At 42.9% G+C, this 17,720-nt stretch overlaps 1 protein-coding gene across 1 annotated transcript; it reads right to left on the minus strand.

Moving 5' to 3' along the window:
* Positions 1-228: 228 nt before the first annotated feature.
* eif4a3 (eukaryotic translation initiation factor 4A3) lies at positions 229-17,508 on the minus strand. Its single transcript, XM_072504415.1, has 12 exons — positions 17,317-17,508; positions 13,160-13,232; positions 12,240-12,306; positions 11,385-11,447; positions 9,979-10,111; positions 8,962-9,042; positions 7,353-7,494; positions 4,577-4,715; positions 2,948-3,063; positions 2,756-2,863; positions 2,011-2,138; positions 229-568 (listed from the first exon to the last, which is right to left on the minus strand). Exons 1-12 carry the CDS (start codon positions 17,459-17,461, stop codon positions 552-554), a joined length of 1,212 nt encoding a protein of 403 aa, XP_072360516.1. The 5' UTR covers positions 17,462-17,508; the 3' UTR covers positions 229-551.
* Between the last annotated feature and the right edge of the window lie 212 nt (positions 17,509-17,720).

A 17,720-nucleotide genomic window follows, 5' to 3' on the forward strand; every position in this document is an offset into this window, starting at 1 on the left:
TGTCAGATCAGTGACACCTACTCCAAAAATGAATAATATTCCTTTAAAATTCCCTTGTCCTCCATGACAAGCTAGAAATTAAGATCAAACTGCCCTCTCCTCTCATATGAACATCTTTAAAGTGACACTGCAACAATTAGTCATAGATCTTCCTAAATGGGAACTCGAGACTTGGTACCTCTACTTCTACAAACATTAAAAAAGAGCGGGATTATGGATCAACCAACATTAGAGGACATTAGTATCAAACTTTAATGAAGATGAATGGAATCCATACATGGAATTTCATTAAAATTGCCGATTTAAGTATCAATATTAAAATTCTGTATTATTTAATACTTGCAAACAAAAGGTCAGTAATCGCATGTGTATAAAAGAAAGCAATAACATTGGTTTACCAAACCAGGTGATACTCAAAATAAGATCCAAATTCTACAAACAGAAAGCTAGGATATGCATGTGCAGAGTCCCTATACAATGTGAAGTGTTTCATTTTCAACCGAAGAAACATAATCCACTGTCCATCCAGCTCCTCTGGTTGTTCAATTCCATTAAATAAGATCAGCAACTAGAAAGCAAAAAATGAAACAAATTTTAATATTTGAATTAAGTTAAAAATCTACATAACCTAAATTACATGTACGCAGAACATACAAGACAGCCTATGTGTGCGCTTAATTTGTTTCCAAAAATTATTTTAAGGAAAAATGAATGGAGGAAGCGGTGCCTTTATGACCTTCAATTAATTAACCCAAGGTTTGTGAAGTCACAGGACTATGAAACTACCATTTGTTTTCTGGATGGTAGAGTTTTACAATTGCTGTGATCATCTTGACTATCAGCGTCAGGGCTGTATGTTTACCAGTTTACAGTATTCGGTTAACTGGGGGGAAAACAGGAAGAAAATAAGAATTAAGGGAAGCAGATATGATCCATCACCCAAGGTTTTGTTCCCGAGCACTATACAGCAACACCTTCTGAAACTGAGCATACAGATTGGTGCCAAATACTAAGCTGTGGTGGACTCCGGCATTTGATGCTGAGGTCACATGGAGAATGGTTGTTGGCACCAAGCAGCACATGCTGGCATTATTAACCCGGTGTGATTTGCCATTTTTAGGAGAGCACAGGCAAAAGTAACTTTCGAAAAGAGAAACAGACAGAATCACAGCAAACTGCATCATTCTATTTCCTGAAACATGGAATGTGGCTGGGAAAGAAGGGTATAGAGAAGAGGATTCCAGTGTAAACACTGTGTGGATGTAGCGAGGTATTCGCACAAACGCGATTTGCCTGCTATAAGCAATGGCTGGTATAACAGGATAGCACTATTATTGTATTCTATCATGTAACAAAAAGTTTTCCTCTGTGTAGTATTTATTTTTAGTTGTTTCCAGCACCACTCTGACCTGCAATCAATGCTTAGTAAACTATTGATCGTACACAATTTAGAGGTTAGTACACAGTGCATAGATAATTCTTCCAATCAAGTGTACGTCAACAATGTGCAAACTAGTGAGCAAGCACAGCTCTTTCTGACTCAAATAAACTTAGTACTTAAAACGCTATAACCACCAATCTTATTGATGTTAACTTAATGCAAATTGTCAGCAAACTGAACATTTTAAGTGGAAGGGACTGTAGTTCAAGCTAAGGGTTCTAGGTTTATTATTGACATCAGAGGACTCCAGGACAAGTGACACTGACAGGCAGATCATTCATGCAGCAAAGTTCTAGACATGATTGCACATTCTCAGGCCTATCCTTCATTTCTGTTGAGGAACCTGTGAGGGGTGATATCGGTTGTTCGTTTGCTTGTGCAAATGAGCTGATATAGCTTTGTATTGGTACCAATATGGAAAGGTGACGTTTCTTGCTGTTTATATGTGAAATGTTACGTAGTTGATTTTCAAATCTTTGTTACTGTTGACCGTTTAACAACCAAAATATTCTCAGCCACTTGTTGAAGAATACCCAGCCAGATCAGAGAATGCTGTAATTTGAGCTCACCATTCATTGGCATTTCATCAATCTGTGTGGAGTAGTACTGTTCAATATCTCGCAGTATACGAATGTCATCATTCTTAACAAAGTTGATAGCCACACCTTTCCGGCCATATCTGCCTGATCGACCAATCCTGAAATTCAATACAAGAGTATGTCAACATCCAATACTGTTGCAGGATTTACCAGGAGTGGAAGGTTAATAGCTTCAACAGGCAGCAGCTCCCAGAGTACTAACACAGCAACTGATCAACAGCACCCAATATAAAAACAATTCATCACATTACCTGTAATCAGTTACTGAAGACAATTTCTCCTAGGTTAGAATTTACTAGTTGATTGTTTTGAAGATTTATCCCGAAACAAGATAAAATATTCGCTAAGCATCCCCTATACTCCAATTGCTTCTTCACATATGAAATTTGCAAATTACACTTTTAATCTGATAGTCTGCCTTGCTCACATTGTTGTAGTGCAGTTTATTTCATTCTCCCAATTACCATAAACCGTTTAATCCCCAGATGTTCCATACTACACAAGTGAATAGGGTGGCATTGGAGATACTTTGAATTTCACTATCAGCAAGGTAGATAATAAAATAACATCTATTATTTCACTTCAGAACCAGACTGAAACTAAAGTACAAAAAGGGAGCACAGACCAAGAAAATTGGGTTGACAAGTTCTGTAGGCTCAAAAAAAGCACTCATTATTAAATTAAACCTGGTGTAAGAAAAACATGCCAAGATTACCTGTGGATATACAATTCTCTGTTATTTGGCAAATCATAGTTTATGATCAGCGAGACTTGAGGGACATCCAACCCTCTTGCCCAAACATCCGTAGAAATAAGCACTCGACTGTAAAGCAAACAGGGGAAGCAGTTATCTTTAGAACATCACCATCAGAAGTAGTCAGTGAAACAGTTTTCAAACAGCACTCACCTTGCGCCGGAACGGAATTCCTTCATGATGGATTCCCTCTCCTTTTGAGGCATGTCACCATGCATTGATGACACTGTGAAATTAGCTTCTCGCATTTTTTCAGTGAGCCAATCCACCTGCAGTCAAGAAAAACCAATATTGGAAGCTATCGACTGATCCCTTTTGAGGACAGTAGTTATTTTGCACCATTCTTAATTTTTTTTAAATTCTACTTCGTTCAGCATCTGAAATGAACAAAATTATATTAAATGAAATTTAGAACAGAATTTTTCATTCAGAGGCAGCGAAAACAACATCCACAGGAACTCCAAAATTTGTTTTGAGTGAAACCGGTCAGTAAAATTCAGAAGGAACCCACACTTAATTTGAGTCAACTATGCTATCTCTATTTCTTTTATTTGCACCCCATAATTCTTGTCCTCTTGGTTGCAATGCACAATTTAAAAAATATTGTAAATTTCTTGATGATTTTCAATAAATTATTGTTTTACTTATTCCTTCCAATCCTTTGTTTCTTTGTGACTTGTGTCTGTAGAAGTGTATATGTGGCACACATACACGCACAAGCATTTTTTTGAGCGACAGTGTTTCCAAGAGTTACAGTTTTGCATTATTCTTATACTATAAAAGCACTTTATGAACATATTCAAAACTAACTTACCTTTCTACAAAATTTTCATGCCCATTACTTTAAATCACAAATCTTCTTCTTTCGTGCAAGTTCATTCCATCCAACCTTCAGAGAAGGTAGACAGGTAACAGTGTCTCAAAACCATCAACCTTGGGACGGAGTCTCTGCTGGATTTTGTCTGTTTTCAGTTCGGGTAGTTCAGGTCAGGTCAAGGGTTGCCCAGATTACTCAGAGTGTGGGAAAAGACAGGCCTTCAAAGCCAATAACTAGTCGGCGGCTGGCCACTGCAGCTCTGAGCCCAACAATTTGGTTAGTTATTTTACTCATCTAATAATAATTAAAAATTCATACAGGGCAGCTTAAAAAATTGTCCGGTTTTCAGAGACTGCCAATTTCTGCATAGCTGGATTTGAGACACAGTATCTCTACCTACATACACATCACCATCCTGGAGTCAGGAACCCACCAGCTCACTGTCAATACCAACTAATGTAGAAATTGCAGTTAATTTTCCTCCCCAAAGCAGACAAATGTATCATAAAAGCTAGCCGCCTTAATCACTGGTCTAGAGGGCAGCACGGTGGCGCAGTGGGTTAGCACTTCTGCCTCATTGCACCGAGAGCCCAGGTTTGATCCCGGCCCTGGGTCACTGTCCATGTGAGGTTTGCACATTCTTCCTGTGTTTGCGTGGGTTTCGCCCCTATAACCCAAATATGAGCAGGGTAGGTGGACTGGCCACAATAAATTGCCCCTTAATTGGAAAAAATGATTTTTTCCAATTAAGGGGCAATTTCGCGTGAAGCACCATGAGGCAGCAGTGCTAACCACTGCGCCAGAGTGCTGCCCAAAATCAGTACATTCACGATGTACTTCAGAATGCTTGTTGGTTTTCCTTGCAAAACAAAAAGAATTGATTGTCAACTCAAGCTACAAAAAATTTAATGCAATGCCTGTTCTGCAAGTTTAGAAAATGGGTGGATAAAGAATGTTTTCTGTACCTTCCGTTTTGTATTGCAGAAAATAACAGCTTGAGTAATGGTCAGCGTGTCATACAAATCACACAATGTGTCGAACTTCCACTCCTCCCTTTCAACTGCTACAAAGAACTGTTTGATTCCTTCCAAGGTCAACTCATCACTGTAAACACAATACCATCAACTATTATTTTTTTTTAAATGCGTGAACATCAACGTGAAGCGGCAGAGTTGTGCTTTTGAACCTCTATTGGCTGCAGATGCATCTTTGGCCCTCTGATTGATTTGTTTTCTAGCTCCCAATGTAAAACCTTGTCCCAGCAGGGAATTAATTCCTCCTTCAGTTAATTGTAGGCTACAGTCAAACATATAAAACCTTACTTTTATGCCAGCCTGTATGACTTCCACTTGAACACACACTAAGAAGGCACATGGAAGACAAATGGGAACTAGATCTGTCAAAACATTAAAATGGAACCTGCTTTTTAAATCTTCCAATTGTGCTGCAGTTTAACTGCACAGGTGACAATGGGACAGGCATCCATTTCTCTGCTGTTGAAAAAGGACAAGGACGCAGTGTGGGTCGTACAGGCCAATATCGTTATTCAATGTGGATGCCAAGATTCTGTTAAAGGTTGGAGGAGTGCCTCTCGAAGGTGATTGAGGAAGAGCAGACAGTGTTCGTGAAGGGCAGACAGTTATCGTAGAATGTGTGGCGTTTGTTGAATGGGGTGCTTTCTCCGGGAGAAGGGAAGGAGTTAGAGGTGGCTCTGGATGCAGAGGTGTTTGATCGTGTAGAGTGGAGGCATTTGTTTCCGGTATTGGGCGAGGTTTGGGATAGGGCCCAAGTTTGTGGCTTGGGTGAAACTGTTGTATAAGGACCCGATGGCAAGTGTGCATACAAACGAGATGCATTCAGGGTACTTCCCTCTGCACAGGGGAACGAGGCAGGGGTGCCTCACATACCCCCTTCAGTTTGCGCTGGCAATAAAGCCCTTGGCCATTGCGCTGAGGTGCTCGGATAAATGGAGGTGGGGTGGAGCATAGGGTGTCCCTTTATGCCAATGATCTCCAATCCGGGCTAGTCAGTGGGAGATATAATGGGACTGCTTAGGAGATTTGGGACTTTCTCAGTATAAATGTGAAATTTGGGAAAAGTGAGTGCTTTGTGGTATCTTCTCCGGGTGGCAACAACCCACTTTAGGTGTCTGGGAGCGCAGATGGGGCTTGGGATTGGGCTCAGCTCCACAAGTTGACCTTTACGAGTTTGGTGGGCAGGGTTTAGGGGGATTTTCTGAGGTGGAATAGCCTTCCCGTATCGTTGGCAGGCCGGGTGCAGGCGGTCAAGATGAACATTTTGCTGTGGTTTTTAATCTTGTTCCAGTGCCTGTCGGTCTTTTTGTGGAAAACATTTTTTATGGGGTGGAGAGGCTGATTGTGTGGGCGCTAAGGTAGCAAGGATTAGGAGGTCAGTGCTCCAGAGAGGGAGACTGTTTGCGGGGCTTGGCCCTTCAAACTTGTTATTCTATTACTGGGCGGTGAACGCTGAGAAGGTGCGGGGTTGGAGTAAGGAGACAGAGGCTTTGTGGGTGAAGACGGGGGCAGGTTTTTGTAAGGGGTCGGGGTTGCGGGTGTTGGTAGCAACGTCGCCTTAGTTTGCCCCAGGGAGGTATTCAGGGAGTCTGGTGGTAGTGACCACGCTGAAACTATGGAGGCAGTTTCGGCAACACTTCAAGTTGGGGGCAGGGTTGAAGTTGATGCCAATTCGAGGGAACGATGGGTTTAAGCCTGGGAGGATGGATGCAAGCTTTTGGGGATGGGAGGAGTAGTGGATATAAAGGATCTGTTCCTAGAAGGATGGTTTCAGAGTCGGGAGGAGTTGTGCATGACGTTTGGAGTGCTGCGAGGGGAGAGTTTCAGGTACATGCAGGTGCAGCATTTTGTGAAAAAGGTCTGCCGACCTTTCCGGTGGCACCACCCTCCTCGTTGCTGGAGGGGGTATTGGTCGGTGATCGGGTTGGGGGGGGGGGGGGGGGGTTGTTTTTTGTGTTAGTTTTATTTTGTAAATGTTGTGTTTTATACATGTTTCATTGTTAAAACTTTAAAAAGTTGAATAAAAATATTTTTCAATAAAATTGAATGCAAATAAAATACTGAGTGAAAGTTGAAGTTAAAAATGACATGCACGTTATAACATAAATGATGGCCATGGCTCTGTTGGTTGTGCTCTCACACCCAATTCAAAAGGTTCTGGGTTTGAATCCCACTCCGGGGCTCAAGCACAAAAATGACTGAGCACACTGCAGTGTAGTGCTGAAGGAGTATTATGCTGTTGAGAGGTGCTGTCACCTGGTGCAGTGTAGGGGCCGGCAAGGTGCCGTGCTGCAAAAGGGGGCGGGGGGGGGCAGCGGAGAAGAGGCCAACCGAGAAGGAGCAGGGGGACACAAAATATGCAGGCAACCTTCTGGTCTTACATATTTACTTTCTAATGAAACATGACGCTCACTTAAATCTGACATCAATGGTCTTGCCTACCCTGTTGATTAGAGAATGCAACATGGATGCAACGTACAGAATTATTTTTCTACAATTTCCAAAAATTTAAGTAATGGGGAAAGAGTAATTTCTGGGTAGGCCTAATTTATACAGTTCATAGTAAATTACTGTGGCAATACAAAGTGCAGTTTTTGTAATTCCAATAAATGAAGAAATTCACATTGCAATGGCTTGTACTGAAATCACCCAATGAGATTGCAAAATAACTTGAAATGGCACCGTTACTAATGCAGAAACAACATACCGTTTGACAAGGATTCGGATCGGGTCAGTCATGAATTTGTTGGTCATTTCCAGGATTTCATGAGGCAGTGTAGCACTGATCAGAATTACCTGTGTGGCTGGAGGCAAATATCTGTACACATCATAGATCTGCTCCTTGAAACCTGCAGTCAGAACACAAAATTTAATGATACTGCCAGACAGAACATACAAACACCTCAGATTGGTTTTCATGTAATATTTCAAATCAATTCATCTTTCATAAAATCCCTACAGCGGCCATTCGGCCCACAGAGTCTGCATCAACCCTCCGGAAGTGCACCCTTGCCAAAGGCCACTCCCCTGCCCTATCCCCGTAACCCCACATAATCTTTGCACCCTACCTAGGCCCATTCCCCTGCCCCACCCCATAACCCCACATAACCTTTGGACACTATGGGGCAATTTAGCATGCCAATCCACCTAATCTGCACATCTTTGGACTGTGGAAGGCAGCACGGTGGTGCAGTGGGTTAGCCCTGTTGCCTCACGGCGCCGAGGTCCCAGGTTCGATCCCGGCTCTGGGTCACTGACCGTGTTGAGTTTGCACATTCTCCCCGTGTTTGCGTGGGTTTCGCCCCCACAACCCAAAAGGATGTGCAGGGTAGGTGGATTGGCCACGCTAAATTGCCCCTTAATTGGAAAAAACGAATTGGCCACTCTAAAAATTTTTTTAAAATCTTTGGACTGTGGGAGGAATCTGGAGCACCTGGAGGAAATGGGGAGAACGTGCAAACTCCACAGACAGTCATCAAGGTTGGAATCAAACCTGGGTCCCTGGTGCTGGGAGGCAGCAGTGCTAACCATTGTGCCACCATGCCACGCATGATTCAACAGAGAATAAAATTTAGGATTAAAGATAAAATAGGCCCACCCCCCCCACCAGCCTCTACTATAAGCATTTTAAAATATTTACTTAAAACTAACACTGTGTCTAGACCAAAAGCACAAACTATTTGAAACTATTGGGATTGGGGAGGATAACAAGTTATTGAAGGGAAATGAACATAGGAACAGGAATAGACCATTCAATCCCTCGAACCAATTGCATAATGCAATTAGGTTATGGTTGATCTACATAGTGATCACATTTAAACCACCTTTGGCTATATCCCTGGTACCAGTATTCCTTGTAAGCTGCATAGTCACCCAAAAGGTATTGCTGGGGCACTCAAATTGAGATACTGCATCTATGCTAAAGTGTTCAAAGGTACGGAGCTTAAGTACGGTGCTCTTTCCAAGGGCCGGTGAAGACCCGACGGGCTGAATGGCCTCCTTCTGTACTGTAGGGATTCTATGAACATACAGTAAAAAGTTAGCAGGAGCTCTGCACAATGCCCAAATCCCCCTAAAAAGTCAGTCACACTCAATCTTGAAACTTTCAACTGAGCCAACCTCAACAGCTGGGGGAGGCAGTTCCAGACCGCCACTAGATGTTGTGCAAAGAGGTGCATCCTGATCTTGCTCCTTAATTCCTGCACCAGAGGAAATACTTTATCTTCCTCAACTACTGACTCCCTTTATATTTTCCAACATCTTATATTAGGTCATCCTTCAGAAAACTACCCCCAGAATTTAAGGATCCTTTGTACCTTTGTTCAGCATCTCATCTGCTTCATCAAGAACCAACATTTTGATGGCACGTGTCCTCAGGCTCCGTCTTCGGATCATATCTGTTAAAATAGAAGTCGTGGTCAGAATCACCTTCCATGTGTCACTGGTCTGCCAAGGTATGGCCGACAGCTCACCAATTAAAGTTTGGAGTATGTGCTCTAACTACAGGGCCTGACTCCTTCAAATCAACTGATACACCACAAGCTACATTAAAATATTTCATCCCACCAAGATTTTGGTATATATTTAATTATTAAAAATACTTGAGGGCAGTTGATGACAATGGACCATAATATTCTTGGTATTTGTAGTCACCATCAGACTGTCACTCTGTGCCCAGGTACCTTCGTAGACTTTCTTCTGTGCCTCTTTTGACTCCGGTCAAGATTCCGGCATGTTCTTGAGGCCCAGAAATCCAGTTCTGTCAAAGTGATAGAGGACACGCTCCCTTTTTAAAACAAAACAGCACTAGCTGCCGTAAAACAGACAAGTTAAAGATCCCATTGAAATGGACATACAAGGGAGAATGCAAGGGTCTGAGGTGGGTGAGTTGAATCCGGCTTCCAAATGGGTTTGTGGGTGGTGGTGGGGGGGGGGGGGGGGGGTTTATTGACCTCAATAACACCATGCTGTAGTCTGCTCCCATTAATAGCTATAAGGGCACAACAATTCAGATACAAATGTGGTGAGTCGAATAGTCTAACTCTACCTCTAAAGTTCTACAATTTCAATTACTAACAACTGTGACTAAATGAATGGGTGCCTTTACATCAAGCACACTGTAGGTTTCTGAAGTTTTCTAAATGAGTTGTTTGTTTACGATTATCTATTTTATTAGACCGCCTGATTAACAGCAAGTGGATGAACTGCAATGAAGCACAGAAGTTTTGCATCAACTGACAACAATGGAAAGATAAATACTGAAAAAGTAACTTACTCAAGAGAAATAGAACATTTAATTTTTTTTTAAATGAAGGACAGAACAGATTGCTTACCAAATACACGTCCTGGAGTACCAGCAACTACATGCTGTCCATAGTCTAATTTCCGAATGTCTTCTCCAACATTTGTACCTCCAATACACGCATGGCACTGTACATTCATATAGTCACCAAGAGCAAGGAGTACCTGATGAATGGACACAAGATACAATAAAATAGTACCAAACAACACACAGCAACCTATTGCTAGGAACTCAGCATGTAGAGAATCAGGAGGGACTAGTAGATCCTACAGCCATATACCCATCGACAGCCACTAAACATTTTCAGATTCCTCTTATTTAAAAGTTTTCAGTAGATTTTGCTGTGATAAAAGTTTACAATATGATCGATGTGAAGCAAGTGAGCCTATGACTCCATTTAAGAGAGATGCTCATTAAATTAATTTAGACCTATTCTTACTTGTCTGATGTCCAGTTAAAACTTAGACACCGACTATCCAATTCAGACCCAGATAAGTTATAAATAAACAAATACCCTATTGCATTTTAATTTTAAAGTCATCCCTCAACTCTAGTGGATGGTAGGATTCGGTTCATGTATGGTGCCACAGCAAAGCCCTTCAGTTTTCATTGAGTGCCCATGTGAGCACGTTCTAGAAAGGGCCATGGGACAGAAACAGAAGAGATTTATTCTTGCAGCATTAACTCGGGGCACTGATGCCAATTGTAATATGCTGTTTCTGCCCAGGCTGGAATCAGCTAACTCAGCGTGACCATGGATCTACCAAGTTACACAATGCATTCTGTCAGTACACCACAAGGCAAGTTGCAACTTAGTAGAAGGATGAAATAGAAATCAGGGACATGCCCTTGAATTAGTATCACACAATAACTAGTCTTGCTTTAATGCAGTCTTGCTTTTATATCAGGAAGGATATACTGATTGAAAGTAGATATACCATAACATCGGAGGGAAAACGACTAGAGCCATTGAGTTACACAGATGGAAGAGATTAAATTCAATTTTTTAGATCTGAAATTTAAAAAAAACAACATTGGGGATCAAATCCTCCGATTCAAGTTACAATTAGGGACACTGGTTCATAACAACTGAATAACTCAAACAGCACTTTTTTAAAAACGGTGATTGCAGGATATTTACCAATGTTTATTGGTAGATATTAGATTCTGTGAAAGTGACAAACTAGTAACATTGAAAATGACATTTCAGCTGGGGAACTGTGTGTAAGCCATGTTGGCTGGGTATGGTTGTTGGTTGGGGGGGGGGGGGGGGGGGGGGGGGGGTTAGTTACTGAGTTATGTTTACATTTGTAATTGTTGTTATAAAATCATTAATGCCTTAAGAAAATGTTTGTTTTTAAAAAAAAAAAGATTTTTCAGTGGTGTATTACCAGTTTCAGTGCTGGAAGACAGATTTATAACACGTTTAATTCTTACCTTCTGTATCTGCCCTGCGAGCTCCCGAGTTGGTGCCAATATTAAAGCCTGGGTTTCACGGACCTAAATTTAAAAAATGTATTAAAAGGGAAATAAACTACATTTAAAGATGTGCAAGTTGGGGCGGCACGTGGCACAATGGTTAGCATTTCTGTCTACGGCGCTGAGGACCCGGGTCCGAATCCCGGCCCTGGGGTCACTGTCCGTGTGGAGTTTGCACATTCCCCCCGTGTCTGCATGGGTTGCACCTCCACAACCCAAAGATGTGCAGGTTAGGTGGATTGGCCATGCTAAATTGTCCCTTAGTGTCCATGGATGTGCAGGTTAGATTCCGGGGATGGGGGCCTGATTGGACTGAGGTCAAGTGCTCTTTCAGAGGGTCGTTGCACATTCAATGGACTGAACGGTCTCCTTCTGCACTGAAGGCATTCTATTGCGAACTGTCAACTGGACATTTCATTAATTCAATACTGATAGGCGGCACGGTGGTGTAGTGGTTAACACTGCTGCCTCACAGAGCTGAGGACCCGGGTTTGATCCCAGCCCCAGGTCACTGTCCGTGTGGAGCTTGCACATTCTCCTCGTGCCGGCATGGGTGACACTCCCACATACCAAAGAAGTGCAGGGTAGGGTGGATTGGCCACGCTAAATTGCTCGTTAAGTGGAAAAAAAAAAAAAATAGAATTGGGTGATCTAAATCTATAAAAAGAATTCAGAACCGATGCTAAACCGATCTATGTAAAGCATGCTCTCTTCAACATCAAGACAACTTGCTGCTTTATTTCTTTGTTTATAGAGTCCTAAATACAATCAATTTACTGGGGACAAGTCAAATGCATTGTTAATAAGTTTTACCTGAATGTCCAGGCATTGTAGTACCGACACACAGAAAGTTGCTGTCTTTCCTGTTCCAGATTGGGATCTAGAAAATAATAATTAGTATGAAATAGCAGTAGTACGGTTTCCACAGCAAAACACCTCTGCCATCCATTAAGATCAACAAGGCAATCCTGGAAATGTGGACATTTTCCATATCTTGGGAGTCTACTCCCAGTGAAGGCAAGTATAGACAAGAAAATTCAGAATTGCCTCCAACATGCCAGCTCAGTTATCAGCTGATTGAGGAAAAGATTATTTGAGGACCAAGATCTCAAACCCAAGACTAAGGTCATGGTTTACTGAGTTCCTATGCTGCATATGCTTTGGAGACTTGGACAAACTGCAGCAGGCACCTCAAGAACTGGAGAAGTACAATCAGTGGTGGTGCCTTAGCAAGGTCTAGTGGCAAGAAAGACGATTCAACAGCCTCTCTCTCCCAAGTCTAGCAACGGTGCTAATCACTCAAAACCAACATTGTTCATATGTCTTGATACCCGACTCCTGAGCAGGAAGCTCCCAGCAGGACGACAGGAACATTTTAGGGATGTCCTTAAAACATCCCTGAAGAGGACAAACATCTCTACCGCCAGTTGAACATCCCTGGTTTGTAGCTGACCAAAATGGAAAAGGTTCATTTGCGAAGGCACGGAGCACATTGTGAGACATTGTTGGGAGCATGCAGAGGCCAAAATAAAGCATCGGAGAGAGCGCCAACAACTCATCCACCCAACTCTACAAGCACCAACTGCCAAAAGTGGCAGTCTGCAGATTGGGCAGTGAAATTATCAGCCATCTCAGAACTCAAAGAGCCAGAGTGGAGCCATGATTCCGAGGGACTGCCTAAGACAACAATAATTTACAACAACGTACTTGGTCAGAATCAAAATTAAACTTACTGAGCAATGACATCTCTCCCTTTGATTATTTGTTTGATGGCTCTTTGTTGAATAGCTGATGGTTTTTCAAAGCCTACAAAAAGTAAAACATGTATTAGCACCATCGTGTTCTACTTTCAACCATATGATTTTCTTAATATGAAGTAAGAAAGCATTCCTTGACACAAGCTAGAGCAAAAAGTATCCCATCCAGCTGCTTACTTTACACCTTCATTGTGTACAGCACTAACAGCACTATTAATGGCACATGCTAATGTAATCCAATATTTATACTGGTCGCTATGGAATCACTTTTTCAAATCACCATTCATGGCTGCTTTATGACTTTTTGAATATCTCCAAAGAATACATCAGGCTCAAGAAGTTCAAGTATTAGGTTTTGGATCCAGCAATTGCAAAGAACAGACTCCATGAACTGCTCTGTTTCCCCCCATAACTCGTTATTATAAATACTTTGCATTAAAATCTCTCCATCATCCGTGTTACCTCTCTGCAATGAGTAGCAGCAACTCCACAAAGCTTCTTTAGTAGTATTCTCCTAAACCTGTGATCTCTACCTTCTAGGCCAGTGGTAGCAGGTGCGTGGGAACAATATAATCTCCAGGTTTCTCTCCAAATCTCAAACCACCAACCACCTTGATCTAGGGCACTTATTGCTGTTCTTTCATAGTCACAGGCTCAAAATCCTGAAAAGTCCCGACCTAGCAGCACTGAGGGAGTATGTCCACCACACAGATTACAGCAAATTCAAAGATGGTGATGCAGTGCCACCTTCTCGAGGGCAACTAGAGATAGACAATAAATGCTGACCTTGGCAGAGATTTGCATGTGTTGGAATATGAAAAAAAGATCCCATTTGGAATTGTATATATGTTTTCAAACTGCAAAGAGATCCACAAGGTAAGCACATGTCTGTCATTTTGTGATCATATCTCAAATTTTTTCAACTACTAGCCACAGGCCAATTAAACAATTACATTCTTCTAACACATTCTTCTAATGGGGCAGCACGGTAGCCTTGTGGATAGCACAATTGCTTCACAGCTCCAGGGTCCCAGGTTCGATTCCAGCTTGGGTCACTGTCTGTGCGGAGTCTGCACATCCTCCCCGTGTGTGCGTGGGTTTCCTCCGGGTGCTCCGGTTTCCTCCCACAGTCCAAAGATGTGCGGGTTAGGTGGATTGGCCATGATAAATTGCCCATAGTATCCAAAATTGCCCTTAGTGTTGGGTGGGGTTACTGGGTTATGGGGATAGGGTGGCGGTGTTGACCTTGGGTAGGGTGCTCTTTCCAAGAGCCGGTGCAGACTCGATGGGCCGAATGGCCTCCTTCTGCACTGTAAATTCTATGAACACCAGCTCTTTTTCTTCTTTGAGTAGCTAATACATATAGACCTTATTAAGGAGGTCTAGTTTTAGGGTACTCTGAACAGAATTTTGAAAACCACTGTAAAACATTGTAATAGATTTGCAGTCAAAGAAGAAACACAAAGTATTTATAGTGCAGTTGACTGCATGTCTCACAGTCAATACTGACTGATTGAATCCCAGTCCCATTGTGCCTGTAACTCTAAACCCTGCTATAATTGTGCTAATCTTGTTCGTATAGATTAATGGCAATGCCCTGCGTAAACCATTTTAAATCAAATATTACACAAGAGCTTTTTTATTCTCAGAGTAAAGAGTCAGAAGAACAGATGTTTCATTATTGATGGGATGGGGGCACTGGAGAAAGATAAAACAGAGTTAGGGACTCCCAACAATTTCTGCAGGCATACATCTGAATAAAAACACAAAGGATTAACTGGAAGTGGGTCTGGTTATCCTGCTTAGAACTCAAGTCACAGAGATAAAGTACATCTCTAAGAATACCTGACAGATACATGTATCATAATAGACGACATAGTGGGAATTATAGTAGAAAGATGCCTCAACTCTTCTTATAATACCCATTACGTAAATGGTACCTACATGCATAAATGCAGTTTGAGGGGTCTCCTATTCACCGGTCAGTTGCATCGCCAAAAGGTAATTTTTTCCTAAGCCATTGAGGCCTGAATTGTTTACACACATACACTTTGGTGACAATTGCTTAATTTAAATTTGCAATTACAAACACAATGCCTTTTATTGCAGGAAAGGGACTGCTTGAGAACTGACAGTGTAATAAGTTAATTTCTTCTCAGTTTGCAAATTAGTTCTTCCCATTGCAGCTCTATGACAATAAGCAGGAATTATTCAACAGACAGATAAACACTGCGGAAAGGAAAGGCTGGATGGAGACAGGCTGGAGAGGAATAAACCAGGATCTGAGAAAAGTGAGTCTCTTTTTGCTGGCACATTTGAAGATGCAGGGTGCCATACAGTTCAGTCCTCAGACCTCAATGGTTTACAATTTATATAAATGATCTGCAAGCAGGGACAGAATGTAACATAGCAAAATTTGCAGAGGATACTTAAATAGGTGGGAAAGCAGACACTGAAGAGGAGATAAAGATTTTACAGACGGATATAGATAGGTTAGGAGATTGGGCTAAAATCTGGCAGATGGAGTTTAATGTAGATAAGTGTGAGGTTCTCCATTTTGGCCGAAAAAATAGAACAGCAAATTATCAAACTGGAAAGCAGATTCAAGATGTGTCTCGGCAGAGGGATCTGGGTGTCTTTGTTCATGAATTGCATGCAGAAAGCCAGCATGCAGGTACAGCATGCAATTAAAAAGGCAAATGGAATGCGAAAGACGTGGTTGTTAGGTGAATTAGACATTCGGAATTCTCCCTCAGTGTACCTGAACAGGTGCTGGAGTGTGGCGACTAGAGGATTTTCCACAGTATCTTCACTGCAGTGTTAATTAAGCCTTGTGACAATAATAAAGATTATTATTATTGCAAAAGGACCAGAGTATAAAATTAGAGAGGTGTTGCAATTGTATAGGGTGTTGGTGAGACCACATCTGGGGTATTGCGTCCAGTTTTGGTCTCCTTATTTGAGGAAGGATCTGGTGGCATTGAAGGCAGTTCAGAGGAGATTTACCAAATTGATTCCAGGGATGGAAGGGTTGATGTAAGAGATTAAACAGCTTGGGCAACATGGTAGCACAACGGTTTGCATTGTTGCGTCACAGCGCCAGGGTCCCAGGTTCGATTCCCGGTTTGGGTCAGTCTGTGCAGAGTCTGCACGTTCTCCCTGTGTCTGCGTGGGTTTCCTCCGGGTGCTCCGGTTTCCTCCCACAAGTCCCGAAAGACGTGCTGGTAGATAATTTGGACATTCTGAATTCGCCCTCTGTGTACCTGAACAGGTGCTGGAATGTGGCGACAAGGGGCTCTTCACATTAACTTCATTAGTGTTAATGTAAGCCTATTTGTGACAATAAAGATTATTATACTCGCTGGAGTTTAGAAGGAGAGGGTATCTGATTGAGGTATATAAAATAGGGCAGTACGGTAGCACAGTGGATAGCAACGTTGCTTCACAACACCAGGGACCAGGTTTGATTCCTTGGGTTACCGTCGGTGCGAAGTCTGTACATTCACCCCATCTCTGCATGGGTTTCCTCCTGGTGCTCCGGTTTCCTCCCACAAGTCCTGAAAGTCGTGCTTGTAGGTGAATTGGACATACTGAATTCTCCATCAATGTAGCTGAATCGGCACCGTAGCGTGGCGACTAGGGGATTTTCAATCAATTCCAATGATAAAATCGTTTTTTAGAGTGCTGTTGGTTGAAATAAATATGGTAACACCACAGGGGAGGGCTCTCAAATAGTGGCATGTTTTTAAAAATGTTCACCTCGGTCTGACATCACATCTGAAGGATGTGACAATGTTGCACTCTGTCAATACTGCACTGGAGCAAACTAGTGTGTTTTAGTTTCGCGAGTGGGGCTTGGACCCCTTACCTTTTGGCTCGGAAGCCAGAATGTTCCCCACTATAGAATGAGATTGTTGGAGGGAGGTGGATCTAGGTTGTAGCTCCAGGTGATTTCTCAAAACAGAGGCGCTCTGTCACCAACAACACCAGGTACAAGCCGCAGGCCCTGGGCCCGGAACTGAAGCCCTGCCTTCATTCAGCTCGTCTCTGACTGACTGCCACCGCCCGCTATATCCGAGGGGACACTGCCAGGCTCCTTGCCTCGCTAGGCCGCGCTGCCCTCACTCACTCACCGTACGCGTAGATCCCCCGCAGTAAGTCTTCCCGCAAGCCCATAGTGTCGAAGGTAGGGGTGACATCCACCTCTTCGCTGGTCTCGAACTCCACCTTGGAGATATCTTCCTCCTTAAGGATGCGCTTCCTCCCCGAGCTCGCCATGATGGGGTCTCCAGACACACGCACGCGAAACTCCGTCAGTGCGCACGCGCCAACTTCACTGTGAACTCCGCCAGTGCGCACGCGCCAACTTCACTGTGAACTCCGCCAGTGCGCACGCGCCAACTTCACTGTGAACTCCGCCAGCGCGCACGCGCCAACCTCACGGCGAACTCCGCCAGCGCGCACGCGCCAACCTCACGGCGAACTCCGCCAGCGCGCACGCGCCAACCTCAAGGCGAACTCCGTCACCGCGCACGCG

Source organism: Scyliorhinus torazame, chromosome 1 (genome assembly GCF_047496885.1).
Source record: "Scyliorhinus torazame isolate Kashiwa2021f chromosome 1, sScyTor2.1, whole genome shotgun sequence".
Taxonomy (NCBI): Eukaryota; Metazoa; Chordata; class Chondrichthyes; order Carcharhiniformes; family Scyliorhinidae; genus Scyliorhinus; species Scyliorhinus torazame.

What these genes read in the sequence shown, in the direction of transcription:
- eif4a3 (XM_072504415.1), bottom strand. Translation starts at nt 17,461, where the DNA reads ATGGCGAGCTCGGGGAGGAAGCGCATCCTTAAGGAGGAAGATATCTCC. An exon ending in GGGAGAGATGTCATTGCTCA is followed by an intron (nt 12,307 to 13,159) that starts GTAAGTTTAATT and finishes ATTATTTTCTAG; the next exon opens with ATCCCAATCTGGAACAGGAA. An exon ending in TCTGCAATACAAAACGGAAG is followed by an intron (nt 3,064 to 4,576) that starts GTACAGAAAACA and finishes TCTTGACTGCAG; the next exon opens with GTGGATTGGCTCACTGAAAA.